The sequence below is a fragment of the Erpetoichthys calabaricus genome, chromosome 5 (genome assembly GCF_900747795.2).
Source record: "Erpetoichthys calabaricus chromosome 5, fErpCal1.3, whole genome shotgun sequence".
Classification (NCBI taxonomy): Eukaryota; Metazoa; Chordata; class Cladistia; order Polypteriformes; family Polypteridae; genus Erpetoichthys; species Erpetoichthys calabaricus.
Window position 1 is genome coordinate 200,427,609 of NC_041398.2, and position 15,739 is coordinate 200,443,347.

The 15,739-nt window shown below is 37.1% G+C and overlaps 1 protein-coding gene across 1 annotated transcript in view; it reads left to right on the forward strand.

Annotated features, from left to right (window-relative positions):
• The window catches only part of LOC114652863 (lipoxygenase homology domain-containing protein 1-like), a 282,032-nt gene that overhangs the window by 113,372 nt on the left and 152,921 nt on the right, over positions 1–15,739 (forward strand). The window contains exons 13-17 of the mRNA XM_051927669.1: positions 2,466–2,589; positions 4,548–4,798; positions 6,595–6,730; positions 12,282–12,442; positions 12,553–12,639. Coding sequence (XP_051783629.1) covers positions 2,466–2,589; positions 4,548–4,798; positions 6,595–6,730; positions 12,282–12,442; positions 12,553–12,639 — 759 coding nt within the window. The remainder of the gene's footprint in view (positions 1–2,465; positions 2,590–4,547; positions 4,799–6,594; positions 6,731–12,281; positions 12,443–12,552; positions 12,640–15,739) is intronic.

Below are 15,739 nucleotides of genomic sequence, written 5' to 3' on the forward strand. Positions count from 1 at the left end.
GTAATACTTTACATTTACTGACATTAAATTTCATCTGCTACAAATCTGCCCAAGCCTGTATGCTATCCAAGTCCTTCTGTAATGATATAACGGATTCCAAATTATCTGCTAATCCACCTATCTTGGTATCAAGATATGTACATGGAGGTGGTGTAAGTCTTTTGAGTAGTTTAACTTTATTTTAAAATAAGAACCATTACATTTGTGACTCACAAATACACTTTGTAAAGAATGAACTTTTTGGAAATAATTGAAATTTCTAGTGGAAATGCACATAAAGACTGGATTTCTTAAGTCTGCTACTTAGGCCTACCTATTTCATTAAGACTACTGAATTGCAAAAGCATAATGAAGATGCAGATCTGTATCCATGATTATATCATCAAATGCTTTCCTTGGCAAATAATTATTTGTAAAATCTTTTACTGACAAGCATTTATAAAAGAAATATCATATCTGGCAGTGAATCATTTTAGCAAGATTACTTCTGCAGTATACTGAGATGTTAGCACTATGCAGTCAGTATAAGGCTGTTCATTTGCCTTGACACTGATTTAAAGAGCTCATCATATTGATCTCCAGTTTTACAGACTTCTAAGTCTATTATCTAAATGGCTTCCTTTTGGGAAATTCAGGTGACATTTTGTTACAGAAGCAAGACATGTACTGAGTTAGATGTATGTTTATCCAATGTGAGAATCATCACTGGTTAGACCACGGACAATTTGCTGCATTGTGTCTCATTTCAAATCTATAAAGAACTGTGGATTTCTACACATAATTTGTGGTCTAGTGACTAAGGCTTTAATCTGTAAAGCATAATGTTACTTGTTCAGTCCCCATGTCTGTCTCGCTTGCTGATCCTGACCAAGTAACTTATGTAGCTGTTGTTTCAGTTGTGCAAGTGTATATAAAAGAATTGCAATTGTAGTTAAACTACCAACAAAGTACAAAAATCTACCAACAAAGTACAAAAAATAAATGAATTACCTAAACTGTACTGGGTGCCAGTTTACAAACTATCGTTTGGTTTAGAGTAAATGTGGGTGAGTTTGCTAGCCACATATTACTAGGAATTGTATAATCAGTATTGTTGTATTTTGGTTTTACTAAATTTTTTAAAACATGCTAGCGTTAAACATTGTGAGTTGCCCGTTTAGTAAAATCAACAAGCCATGAGAAAGTTGCAGAACCAATAGCTACTGCTACTCCTATTGCTGATGAATAAGGACAAGTGACTGGAACAACCTTTTAGTATTTAAGTCCTGTAACTGAAACAGGAGCTCAATGGCCCATCAAACAAGGCAAATTGTAAAGTAAGTTAACTAAAGAAATAGGTGCGTCAAGTTCAGGTAGGAGCTCCAGTCATCGATCTTCTCTCTCCAGAATGAGACGTCCAATGCAGGGTCTGAGTGTATGAGATTTATAGCAGAGGGACCACAGGGTGTGGAGTCAGTTTCCCTCCATGGGCAGTTTCTCAGGGCTGTGGGAGAAAAGGGAGATGTTACCATCAGCAACAGCGCCCTCTCGTGTCCTGGAATGGTAGTGCTTAGCTCAGACGTGCATGCGTGACACCATATAAAGTTTGACAGACACAGAAATTATTAGGTATATGGTAATGAATCTACAGTAATTTCCTTGCTATTATTTTACTCACAGAAAAAGATCTTACAGTAGGCTACAAAAATCATTAATACCACATTTATCAGAATGATGGTTGTGATCAAAATTAGAATCTTCAACTATCATAAAAGTCACCTCCTCCATTGCCGGATTATGACGTACAAAAAATAACTGGGCATATTAGAGATAAATTTGCAAAATAATTAAAAATGAGAGCTTTTTTCTAGCAACATGCACAAAAAAGAAAAATAATAAATCTGTAACAGTTTTTAATAGCAGGCGCTAATAAGTCACTTAAAATGTCTGTATCAGTGTAATTAAAATAACAGTGGCATGCCTTTGATTTGCATTACAGTATGTTTTCACCTTAGAAAAGCCAACAAGATGCCATTGTGTTTTTACTCAAGATGATTACTGATGGCAATTTAAAATAGTATAATCCATGGACTTTTTTTCTTCAAATTCTTAATACCAGAAAGGATTTGGTTTTGACACCAAGTTCCATTAAGAGTTTTAGTGATCATACTGATTGGGAGGCTTAACAAGTTTGCAGAATGCTGTTCTGTATAGTTCTTGACATGGTGCATTTATTTCTAAACAAACGTGCAAATAATTACAGCAATTTTGATAAAAGGATGAACAAAGAATATCTGGAAACATTCATTTTAAAATTGTGGAGGAGGAAAGCACAATAGAAGGTGTTTGCCATTATTATCAATAATGTGAATCTGTGGATGCAAAGAATACTTAATGTTCAGTGAATAAGTTAAAGTATGTATTACATTAAAAAAAATCCTTTTTGATTTGTTTGATTTTATATTTTTTCTTTCTCATCTTTATAGGTGATTATAGATGATTTGGGCAACAAAGCTGTGTATGAATTTCCTGTTAATCGTTGGTTTGCAGTTGATGAGGATGATGGCAAAATCCAACGGGATATTTTAGTGGGGGGCAGCCAGGCCACAGGTACATTTACAAATTGATTTTTACACTTTAATGTCAAAATGAAACCAGCAAAGCGGTCTATATTAATTACAAATCTAAAACTCAAAATAACTGATCAGTATTCACTACCTACAAGTCAGTGTTTAGTAGATGCACCTTTGGCCGCCATGACAGCCTTCAGCCTGTGTGCACAGGTCTCTTATCAACTTTGTTCATCTGGACACTTTAGTTTTTTCCCCCATTCTTCTTCATAGAGCTGCTCAAGTTTTGTCAGGTTGCATGTGGATTGTGAGGAACTGGTCCCTTGGATTTGGTTCTGGACTTTGACTTCTCCACTCCAGGACATTAACTTTGTTGTTTTTTCAGCCCATTCCTCTTGTAGGTTTGACTTTACACTTGGGGTCGTTGTCTTGCTGGAAGTGAACATTCTCCCAGGGATCAGGTTTCTTGCAGACTGCATCAGATTTTCCCCCTGGATTTCCCCATATTTTGCTGTATTCATTTTCCTGTCTACCCTCACAATCCTCCCAGGGCCTACTGCAGAGAAGCATTGCCACAGCATGATGCTACCACTACCATGCCTCACAGTGGAGAATGGGTGTTTTTCATAATGTGCAGTGTTAATGAGACATTTAGTCTGGTGACTAAAAAACTGAATTTTTGTCTCATCAGACCATAGTACCTTCTTATAGCTGACTTCAGGGTCTCCCGTAAAGAAACCTCCTTGAGTGGGTTTTTCTTTGTCACTCTCCCATAAAGTTGAAACAGCTTGGCAACAGTTATCGTCTCTCCAGGTTTAGTCATGGTAGCTTGCAGCTCCTTCAGAGTTATTGTAGTATCTGTTGGTAGCCTTCCTCACTAGTCATCTTCTTGTACAATCACTCAATTATTGTGGATGGTCTCTCCTAGGCACATTCACAGCTCTGCCATACTCTTTCCATTTCTTACTGATTGATTTAACCGGACTCCAGAGGATATTTAGTGACTTGAATATTTTCTTGTCTTCATCGCCGACTTGTACTTTTCAATCAACTTTCTAAAGGGGTTTCTTTGAATGTTGATTTGTTTTACTTGTGTAGCTTAAGCCATGATACTGACTTACCACTTATTTATACTACAACTAACTGAAACCCCTTGACTACAGAGAAGAGATCCCCAGTAAACTAATTCTGTGACCTCTAAAACCAATTGGCTGCAACAGTGATGCTTTAGGTGTGTCACATTAAGGGGGGGGGGGGGACATCTTATGCAATCAATCATTTTAAGTTTTAATTTTGTTACGAGTTTAGTCCTGTTTTCACTTTGACATTAAAGTTATTTTTCTGTTGATCAGTGTGAAAAAAGTAAAAACCAATATGATTCAAAGTGAAAACTTCCAAGGGGATGAATGCATTTGATAGGCACATATATCTCACAACATTTTGAATTAGAAGAAAAGTGCCATGGGACGCACTTGCAATTACATATTTAAGAAATAAAATGCACAGTATTTGTTAATGCATATTCTTATATTGTATAAATGAAATTATAAATTAAATGTATTGATGACAGAATAATGCAAGTCAGTTTGAAGATGAGAAAAGAATACATTTTTTTGTATTTTCTAAATTCAAATATACATATCTATTTTGAAGCTAAAGTAATTGCAGTTTTTAATTTTTTTTATATTTACAAGTTGGTTTTCAATTATTCCCTCAAGCAGTATTAGCACATGTAACACTTTGGCCTGGGTCTTACAGTAAGGCCTTGCTTTCATAACTGATGTTTCTGTTTCTCATTCACAAACTATGCATTAGTTCTTGCCAGTTACTGTAAGCTTTGTTTGAATTAACATTACCAGCTACCTCCCCTACACTGAAAAGTGCTGACAGCTAAAGTGTGTTGCCTCTATTCATAACTGTGAATCAAGACTCATCCTCTGCTGCTCTGCATGCCTTCTCACAAAATGAATCTGACTGTTTTGTAATTCAACCCTGTAGGTATTGTTTACAATGTCTCTGTGGTGACTGGTAATGTCAGAGGCGCTGGCACCAACTCCAAGGTTCATATTATCCTGCATGGATCAAAGGGTTTGAAGAACAGCGGAAAGATCTTCCTGGAGGGGGGGCAGTTTGAGCGAGGCCTGACAGACATCTTCAATGTGGAGATTGCTGCGTTGCTCAGCCCCCTTAGTCGAGTCACCATTGGGCATGACAACTGTGGAGTTAGCTCTGGCTGGTATTGTGAAAAGGTGAGAAAAGTGGGCCAACAAAAAAAGTGCTTTGTGCTGGATATCTCAAATATGCACAATGAGGCCAAATGGTGGCTAAGAACATGATAGTATGCAGAGTTTAACAATATTCTGAAAAGAGGACATTTATAATGGCAGAATATGATAAGGCCTGTTAGATTTTAAGAAGACACTTGAATGCTATAAGAAAAGGCGCTATATTGCGCCCGACCCGACACAGATTGACATGGGAGGCACGGGTAATATAAATAAACTTTTATTTTTCTTCGTCCGTGGGCTATGCCTTCCCCGTACCCACAGACACAACACTGTCCCAAAGCACACTAAATCACACTAAGCACTTTCTTCTTTCTTCACCACCACCACTCCTCCTTAGCAAGCTTTGTCCTCCTTGGTGGTCACTGGCTCCCTTTTATTGGGTACCCGGAAGTGCTCCAGTTGTTTGATTGGCGACATCCAGCTGCACTTCCGGGTAAGGTGAAACCAGTGCCCAAAAGGGGCCAGCAGCACCGCTGCAACCCAGGGAGTCTGCCATCTAGCGTCCAGGGGGAGATACTGGGCTTCCCACCCTTGTCGCCCTGGCAGATGTGGTGAAGGGGCGTCCCGGCCAGGCATGCGCCCCGACTCATTGCTGCTTCTTGTTGAAGTCCTTATTTAATTAAATGATTATTTTCTTTTCTTTATTATGTAGTCACAATGACGTTGATTTAATGTTGAAAGGATTTTAGAAAAATTTCTTCTAATAGGTAAATGACCCTTTTTAATTTCTTCTTATTTGTCCTATATGTACAGTTGTTTTCCCCTTAATTATTTGTGAATAACAGCAATTAACAAGGAGCAGAACAAAATATACAAATGACAGAAGATGCTAAAAATGAGCAGCTAATTCAATACAAATTCCATAGGGTATGCATTGGTAGACTATGGTTTAAATAACCAAAACATTTCAAAAGTGCAAAGTCACAAAAAATTCTTCTCTGTGCATAACAAAATTCAATTCTTTTTTAGAAAGTGAGCAAGTAATGCTGTCAGTTTCTGGATTCTAACGAGACAAAACAAATGTATTTAACACACGGCTCCCCTGGTTGATAACTACAAGTTTAAGGCACAAATCAAACATCTCGCCATTGATTCTCGGACCACTTAAAGTATTATTTTATTGTTGTAGGGGTGGCATACTGTTCTGAAAGCCTCTGGCGCAATTTATTCCTGCATAGGTTCACACATTTTCCTGCACTTACTCATACCGAGCCAAATACATGATAACAATAAAAAAACACACAGAAGAAGACTAAAGTATTTGATAAAATAAATACTCAGACCCAAGAAGAACAGAGAGAATCCAACAGGCAGTAACTGAGTTCTGAGGGGATTCAAACCCAGGAATCAGGAGCTATGAAACAACAGTAGTGACACAGCCACAATTGTCAACTAATTCTTAAAAATTCACCTTAGAGGAAGTCCTTTTAATGTAAAAAATGTATTGTAGACCTCCCCTCAAATATTGAAAGAAACTAAGCAAATATACAACATCCTACCCAAGAGTCTGTTTTTTAAGAAGGGGTTTTCTGAATTCATTTGCTTCATTACACAATATCAAATTATAATATAAATCAAAAACAATACATTTTAAAAGGTAACAGAAAGAAAGATGAAAGCTAAATTATAAAATTAATCCTATAGGAGCAAAACGAGAAATGGATAAATTGTTATGCTGTGAAATAATATGTTCCAAAGCATGTTTGTATTTATGTCAAAATGTCTTCCAGTCATTAATTAAAAATGTAACATTCCAGGTGGTGGTATACTGTCCATTCACTGGTATTGAACAAACGTTCCCCTGTGACAAGTGGTTGGATGAAGATGAAGGGGATGGACTAATTGAAAGAGAGCTTTATGAAATGGTGTCACTACGACAAAAGAGGCAGAAAAGTATGGTTACCTTTTCTATGTCATTTCTTTCTGCATTGAAATTAAGTAAAATAAATGAACTTTTGATTAATGAGATCCCAAAATTCAAAAAAAAATCAGATAGACCATTCCTATCTAAGCAGTGGGAGTAGTTTTAGAAATCGGGTGAAATAAATGCAGTTTTGATTATTAGGACCTGTACATACGTACCAGATAGGTATAGAAACTAATCGATGGATGGAAGAAACTTTTTCCACTCTGCCTTAATCTCATCAATGGTTATCAAGTAACCCTGGACGAGATAAGACATCAGATGAGGAGAGTAGTCATGCATGCATCACCAAGGAGCCTTTTCTTATTGCTAATTGAAAAACTCCAGTTACAGAAAGTTGTCTGCCAGAGATGGAATGTAACTCTTTCAGGGCATTCCCTTCTGAAGTTGCAGTAATTTTTCTGGAGAAAACTTGTTTTCTAGAATGGTGAAGCAAGCACTAGACATCTAAAAGCAATAAGGAAATGGATGAATGGGGTACAAATGTAATAGGCAGACAAACAATATGCAATAATACAAATAATAATGGGAAATGCTAAAATATGCACAAAAGTGTTTATGACCCTTTGGGAACAGACATAACATAGCAGGGCTTGACAGCAATCTCATTTTGCATCATTTACTGTATTACAGGGCTATTGTATCACTGCTTTGAGCATGGAAAAGGTTCTATATAAATAAAATATATTGTTATTATTACAAATCTGCTTACATTATGAAAATGGTCTTACTGCAAATTAGTGTTTTAGAGTAGAGGAAAGGAAGTAAAAAGCAAGAAAACTGTGTTTATAAATCACATTGTAACACAGCTTTCACTGACCAAAGTGCTGTACATACTGTACAAAGAATAATAATAATAGCAATAATAATAAAAAACATATTGAAAAACTAAGAAAACGAAAACATATCTGCAATATTCATTAAGAGTCTAAAAAGTCTAGAGTGTACAAAAAAGTCTTAAGCCTAGATATAACAACAAAATGGAAGGCGCACACCAAACATCATCTGCAAAGTATTTCACAACTGTGGAGCTGCAATAGAAAATGCTTTGTCACCTTTTTGTTTTAAATGTGTCCGTGACACATGCAGGATTTGTTTGGTTGAGGATCTAAGAGTCCTGAGAACTAAATAAAGAAAGAGAAGATCTGAAATACAGGGTGGAGACACCCTATGGGAACTTTAAAAACAATTAATGATGCTTTACATTGAATTCTATACTGAACAGGAAGCCAATTAAGTGAAGCATATGGAGTAATATGCTCACCCTTTTTAATTCCAGTCAAAAGACATGCAGTAGCATTCTGGACAATCTGTAAACGAACAAGTAGTGAGTATGGAAGAGCAAGGTATAAAGGATTACAAAAGTCCATTGATGATGTAATGAGTACACAAATGAATTTCTCTATAACCTAATATGAAATTAATATGTCTCTTAACTGGTAAAGACTACTGTGATGGTGCGGGTCGGCTCCATGCTTCCACTTCCATTTTGGGAGCCTCTTGAACCCGACACTGTCGATAGTCATGACCGGGATGAGCCCGCAAATGAGGACACTCACACATCCAAGCAAGGGGAAGGCGTAAAAGCGCTCAGTGCTTTTGTTAAAAACAATTCAAAAATCAAAGTGTCCAGAAAGTGCAGTGCTCAAAATGTCAATAAATAAATAATTCAATAAAATAAAGGTGCTGTGGAGGTTAAAATTCAATAAAAAAAAATATTAAAAACGAGTTTAAAAAAAAAAAAACACTCACAAGCCCCTGTGACTTCCTTTAAAACTGACGCCTCTCTGGCTTATCCTGTTCAGATCTTGCAGCCTGAAGAGACGTCGATCAGCAGGTGCAGACACCCATTTCATCCGGTCTGTGTCCCCACCGCCAATCCCATGGTGTCTGCGGGCAATCACTGAGCTCTCTCCGTCCAAACCGCTGCCGATCCATGAACCACACGGTGCGGGCGCTCTGTACTCCCACTGCTGCCATTGGCATTTGACATCCTGTAAACAACCAAAAAGAAGTTGTAAAGACACATTAGATTTCACAGAGAAATGCAGTTGCAGGTCATCTGCATAAAGGTGAAATGAAAATGAGGAAGAATGTATAGACACAAAAGAAAAAGAAAATACATCGATATACTGTATATATTCCACCATATGTATCTTAGAGGAAGATCCCACTGCCATATATCAATAATTGTGAGGGCTTACTGAAAGGTTTACACTAAAGAATGTAAATTAAAGAAGTGGGACATGAATGAGTTGACTGTATTAGAAGTGAAAAGGTAGCACTGAATATAAACACACCTTGTAGGCTTTGACCGCTGACTGAAGCTACAAGTTGAAACTCAGTGGGAGCGGGTGAATGTGAGACTGCCAATAAAGGAATATGATATCCCAGTGCTATCTGAAAAAATTTTGCCTAATGAGCAGATACCTTGTAGCGGCTAGGGATTATTTTTACAAGGGCGACCACCTATAAGAAAAGCATTACTAATAAATGAAGGAGACTGCGTGTGCCATTTCATCTTAACTCCCGACCAATGTAGTGTGATATGCCAAGCCTAAATAGAACATGTGATGACTGGACCAAGGCCCAGCTTACACTATTTCAGTTTCAGGTTTGACAAAATTATTTAATTGAAGGTATAAGGCTGTTACTTGTACCTCTTTAATACAGCATACCTTTCTAGGAAGAGATGTTTGAATTACTAAATACCAGTAGGTATCGTGTTATAATTGACTGCCTGAAATGTGCAGTGGTTAGCAATGCTCCTTCATTAGATCCTGCAACCTGGGTTCAAATCTGGTCCTTGGTTGTTCTCTGAGGAGTTTGCATGTCACCCCAATTTCTGTGTGTGTCTTCTTTCCTGGATATTCGGTTTTTCTCCCATAATCCCAAAAGAAGATGTACATATTAGCTTCATTGGTCATTCTAAATTAGCCCCTCTATGTGCATGAGTGTACCCTGTCATGTTTCCTGCCTTGTGCCTGGTGCTGCTGGGAATAGGCTCTGGGCCAGTGATCCTGAATTGGCCTAAGCAGGTTTGAGAATGTTATGTTATGAATGGCAATACTGAAGATTGGAAGGTGAGAGACAAGCATCCTTTTTGAAGTGTGTATGTGGAACATGCTCTAACTAACATTTCCTTCTGTTCCACAGAGATATTTAGATCATAAAAGTGTCCATGATCCCATAATTACCTATTTGGGTTAGGTGCATGGAAGCATGGAAATAAGAAATAATATGCTCATCTTGATAACTGCCTGTATGAATAAGATGGGCAAAGCCAAGGAGTGTCCAAGGGGTGAAAGAAGATTTGATTTTGCATGAAATAATTGGTAATGGGAAGAAGAAATTAAGTTTAGTCATTGAAATATGTCGACACACAGGCCTCTGAAACAAGAAACCACTGAGATATTCTCAGCAGAGTTAACTGATTTTCAGAGGCAATTTATTGGATGTGAAACTGCCATGGACTGACTGGTTTTATATCTAAATGACATATATAATCATTTAAACGATGTTAGCATAAATGCATTATGACATAAATAGAATGATGTTTAGCAATAAGTACAGTATCCTGGGATTAAGTAGCATAACATCTTTAAACCCACTTAATTCTGTGCAGGCTGTTCTGGTAGCAGTGAGTATGAGGGAGGAACCAATGCAGTCTGTGGTGCCACTCCATCACAGGGCCTGTTCACACACTCTCAGAACACTTGTACGTGGATGTGGAGAAAAGCTACCCAGACATGGGGAAAACGTACAAACGTCACCAAGACGAAGACTAATCATGGGATTGAAAGCTAGGATACTAGGATTATTCACAGTAGATTAGAATACACAATGAATACAACTGGGTCATCATGCTCACTAAAAGTGACTCTTAAAATTCAAAACAATTGAAACAAAAAGCAGAAGACTAGAGAGAAAGTATGGATTTTTTGTCATTTTGGTTTAAGCTTTCACCTAAGCCATTTTGCAGATGAATGCATCAAAGAAAAGTCAACTTTGGACAGTTAAAAGCTTTTTCAACATGCAGGGTATTAAGAATTATAAAATGGCAATATTTAGTTATTTGCAAATGGTATTAGGGAATAGCCGAGAACAAATAAGATTAGTCTAGTCAGCATGCTTAGTTAGTGCATGACTTTGGACTATCTGTTTCAACAATGAGGCATATTTCTTATTAATTTGACAGTTTCTTTGCAAGCAGATATTACAAGGTTTTATATTTTCCTGTTATTTGCATGAATCGCCATGCAAGCTCTGAGAATGTGTCCAGCGAAGAGAGAGAAATATTAAGACATAAAACAAAAGAAGGAATCAAAAATTCAGCTAATTGTTTAAAGAATGCAGTAGTGTGTTCAACTGGGATGCCATACAGTCACATTACTTAGTTCTTTACCATAATGGACCACTAAGCTGGTAACTTCTGCAAGCTTCTGATAGCATAGAGCAGGGGTCCTCAGTGACGGTCCTGCAGGGCCGCAGTGGCTTCAGGTTTTTGCTCCAACCCAATTGCTTAATAAGAAGCACTTATTACTCAAATTAACACTTCTGCTTCACTTTAGTGGTCTCGCTCATTAAGATTTTGAACCCTTATTGCTTATTTTAGTCTTAAACAGCAGAATTCTTGGTTTTTAATCGCTACTAATTAGCAATGACATGTAAATGACAAAAGAGGCTAGCATTTCTCAATTTAGCTTGTTACCATTTACACCTCTGTGTGTATTTATCATGCATTATTGGTTTAATTAAATATTTGGAAGGAAAGTGAAGAGAAAAAAGTAAAGCACTGAGAATTACTCCTCCATTGTAGCCTTCAAATCATTTGGATGATATCCTTAAAAAGGGGAAGAAAATCCAGGATATGAGAATTTCCTGACATAGCAGAGTTAAAGCACTAACAAGCCATGAAATTAAATTATTGGCAAGAATTGCTTTCTAATTAAGCAACTGGGTTGGAGCAAAAACCTGCAGCCACTGCGGCCCTCCAGGACTGTGATTGAGGACCCCTGGCATAGAGCATCGTGGGAAAAATTGTAGGACAGACTCTGGCCAAAGAATGAATTGGTTCAGGTGTGGATTGGCTGTTTTAAAGGGATAACTGAGAAATGAGTAAATGAAACTACAAATAAATCTAATTGTAATAGCATGCTAATTGCTCATCCCATTCTTAATGAAGGTCTTAATCAGGTTTCATTTATTAATAGCATCTAGACCAGTCACCCCACTAAATAAACAGGAAAACTAACTAATGACGTTAAATTATGTTGTTCCTGCATTTATTTGTGTATTTATGTTATACTTTACAGGCAGACCTTCCTTTGTGTGGTTTAATGTATAATAAATGCTTCCTTTCTGTGTCTTTGGTCTTAATGGCTATCAGATGGCGTAATTGCTAAATGGCTTAATGGCTTAATGGCTAAATGGCATCCTTGTTGTAGATTCTAGGTTCATTGACAGCTCAAGATTACTCTCTGTCTTTCATAATATTTTAAAATTTGTATTTAATTTCAGAGCATCCCTGGTCACTGTGGATCTGGACCAGTGATATCAAGAATGCTGGGACAGATGCCAACATCTTACTTCAGATTTATGGAGATAAGGGAAAATCAGATGAAATGAGACTGGACAACAATTCGGACAACTTTGAAACTGGACAAACTGACAAATTTACAGTATGATATTCTTTGTGTGTGTTGATTTAATAGCACTTTTTAAACAGAGTGTCTGAATCATTTTGCATGAGGCTTTTGTAACATTTTATGCAACTTTTTTCAATTCACAGATTGAATTACCTGATCTTGGGAATTTATTCAAGCTGCGCATTTGGCATGAAAAAAGACATCCATTTGCTGGGTGGCATTTAAATAAAGTAAGTAGAATTTTGCTTCCTTCCAAATAACCTGATTGTAGAAATTAAATAATCTAGCAGCACTCCATTTTTGCTACCAGTCCTCACATTGGAACAATTCAGTGTCATCAATGAAACAATTTTCTTTTGTTTTATTGTCAGGTTTTGTAGCTCATTCAGATTTCAAAACATGATTGTCTTACAAAAGAATAACTGTCTAAGCCATATTGTCTTGAAGATCTCATTGTCTATTAAAAAACCAAGAGGCATTTCTGAAGTATAAAATTTCCCTTTTGCTGTGCTCTTTTATTTTATTTTAGGGTGATAAATTCCTGCCCATTACCATTAGGCATCAAAACTATAAATCTTCCAACTGAGTTCAGTTTAACATCAACACATGTAGTCACTCGGTGTGAAGTTTACGGCTTATGCTGGCCAGTAATGTGTGGAGTTGTTGCTGATAAGCAGACTCACATGTTATCATCCAGTATTAACCTGGCCAGGCAATTTGGTTTCCCTTCAGTCACTGCAGAAATATTTAACTCACAATTCATATGTGGTGCTAAACAGGGTCAAGACTAGCATGCTGGTAGCATTTATCTGTCAGTAGACTTACCCCAGAATGTTTGGAAATACTCTTAAAGGACGCAACACTAGAATGTCAGTAAACACCTCTAGAACAGTGGACTGCAAAGTAACTAGATTGTTTATTTCACTGTTCTTTGCTAAAGGTTTAGCGACCTACAAATAATCCATCCATCAAAACCACTTTATTGGTGGACTGGAGTGCATCCCTGCAGCAATCTGAAACAAAAAATTGAATGACCACTTTTTGTGGGTGCTGTTAGAGAAATGTTCATAGGTGAATTTATTTTGGAGTTAGATCTTTTATGAAAGGATTGTGGCATGGTAGTATCATGTTTTAATTTGCTGCTCGACATGTACTGTACAACAGAGGTAGAAATGCTCACCTGGACATCGATTGTGTGTAGTTTACAAATCCTCTTTGTGTCTGCTTGAGTTTTTCTTGGGGTACTCCGATTGTCTTTGCACATTCCAGTCACATGCACCCAAGGTAGATTGGTGACACTAAGTTGACCCACGTAAGTATCAGCGTGTGTATCAGTATGTCTATGATAGTTAGGTGCCCCATCCAGAGTTAATTTTTGCAAAGATCAATGCCAGCTTTCCACACCCGTAAAAGTATTAAGTATGTTCATTAAATGGAGGAATGAGTGGTGACCTGTGAAAGGCACAGAGGTTAGTGGTACTACCTTTCACACACAGCAACCCGAGTTTGATGCCCAACCCAGACACTGTCTGTGTGTTGACTAGACATTCTCCAAGTCCCAGTGTCAGTTTTCTCCAGGTACTCCAGTTTCCTGTCACATTTTAACAAAGTGCATCTCATGTTAATTGGAGGCTCTAAACTTGTCCATTAAAGTAAATGTGTAATTCTTGCCTTGTGTCCAATACTGCCAGGATATGCTTTGTCTTTCCATGTGCGAATGGATGTTTATGAAGTAATTAAGGAAATAAATCATTGTAGTAAAAACTTTTAATTCACACATTCATCAGAATTGATGCTATCAAGAATCACAGCTTTATAGTTTTTTAAAACATTGTGTATGTACTAAAACTTTATTTCTGTTACATACCTACAACCAGCTCACTTGACTGAATCAAGATTTAAATTTTTTCTTTGTACGTGCTTAATAGAATAGTGACCATCCGGAGATGTTCATAGTGTAACTTATGCAAGGGGTTATTCAGTGTAGGCTCTACTGTCAAATACTGTACTCAGGGAATAAAGAAATTGTGAAAGTTTATGTCAGGGTTATTTGGAATCTGAAGTCAAGAGGTGAATTGGGTGAAGGTTTGACTGGTGAGATGAAGAGGCCAGGTCCACTAAACTGACATTAAATCAAATATAAATGCAATACCTTTAATGAGGCTGCTTAGTCCCTCTCTTTACAAGGATGAACCACTTGCTGCCACCTAGTGAAACAAGTTTTTGCAACATCTTACCAGCCCGGTTTATGATACACCTTACACCTAAATTAAATGTCTGCACCTTCTACTAAGACATCAAGGAAGGCAATCTGTTGTTTTGTTATACTGTACTTTAGCGTAAATTTCAAATTCAGACAAAGGTTAATTTTATTTTGGTTCCCATTTACACAGAAAATGGGTAAGGCACTTTACAACACCAAAAACACTTATATTTTTTTCTTGTATTGCCCAAAATCACACAAGGAATGCCTCAATAGGCTTTAACAGGCCCCGTTTTCGACTCCCTAAGAAAACAAGAAAAAACTCCAAAAAAAGTACATAAAACAGAAAAATACTAAAAGACAGTGGTCAATAAAAATGTAACTAAATAAAACAGAACAAGAAATAAAAAACAAAAAATAGTAAAATAATAAATGAACATAAAAATACCTAAATATCTACCTACATAATTGGGAATTAAAAGCTTGCTCAATAGAACGCCTTAAATCTTGATTTGAACGTTTCTAAACACAGCAGTTGCCTAATGCTGTTTGAGACAGCATCCAAATTTTAGGAGTATAATGGATCTCATTCATTTAAAAAGACATGGAAAGACATCAATTGACCCTTTTTATACCACAAATATGTCATCAATAAATCTGACCCAGAGAACAACATGCAGGCGAAACAGATAAGAATTGGTATATTCATAAGTCTCTTTAAAGTAAGCCACACACAGGTTAGCAATGCTAGGGCTAAATGCAGCTAGCGCTAGCTCTCTAGAGAGTATTTTAGTAGCTATTGACCTACCAGCTGAGCCTGTCTGGCATATTATGTCTACCAATTGCGCTAACTCCACAGAGGAACAGGCTGATGCGACTCTGAGCCCAGTCTGCACTAATCTGCTACCATATATTAAGAGCCAGCGCAGAGGAAAATGAAAGGAGTGTAACCCTTGAATGTTCACCAGAAATAGATCTACAGTAAATAGCCTTCTACTCTCTGAAAAGGTTAAGTGTTTTACTGAGGAATCAATTAATGTGTAAAAAATAGCCATGTACAGACAGTGCAGTAGGAAAAACATTTAAGGACTTCATTACTGTATCACATAAAAAGCAACTGAGATTGT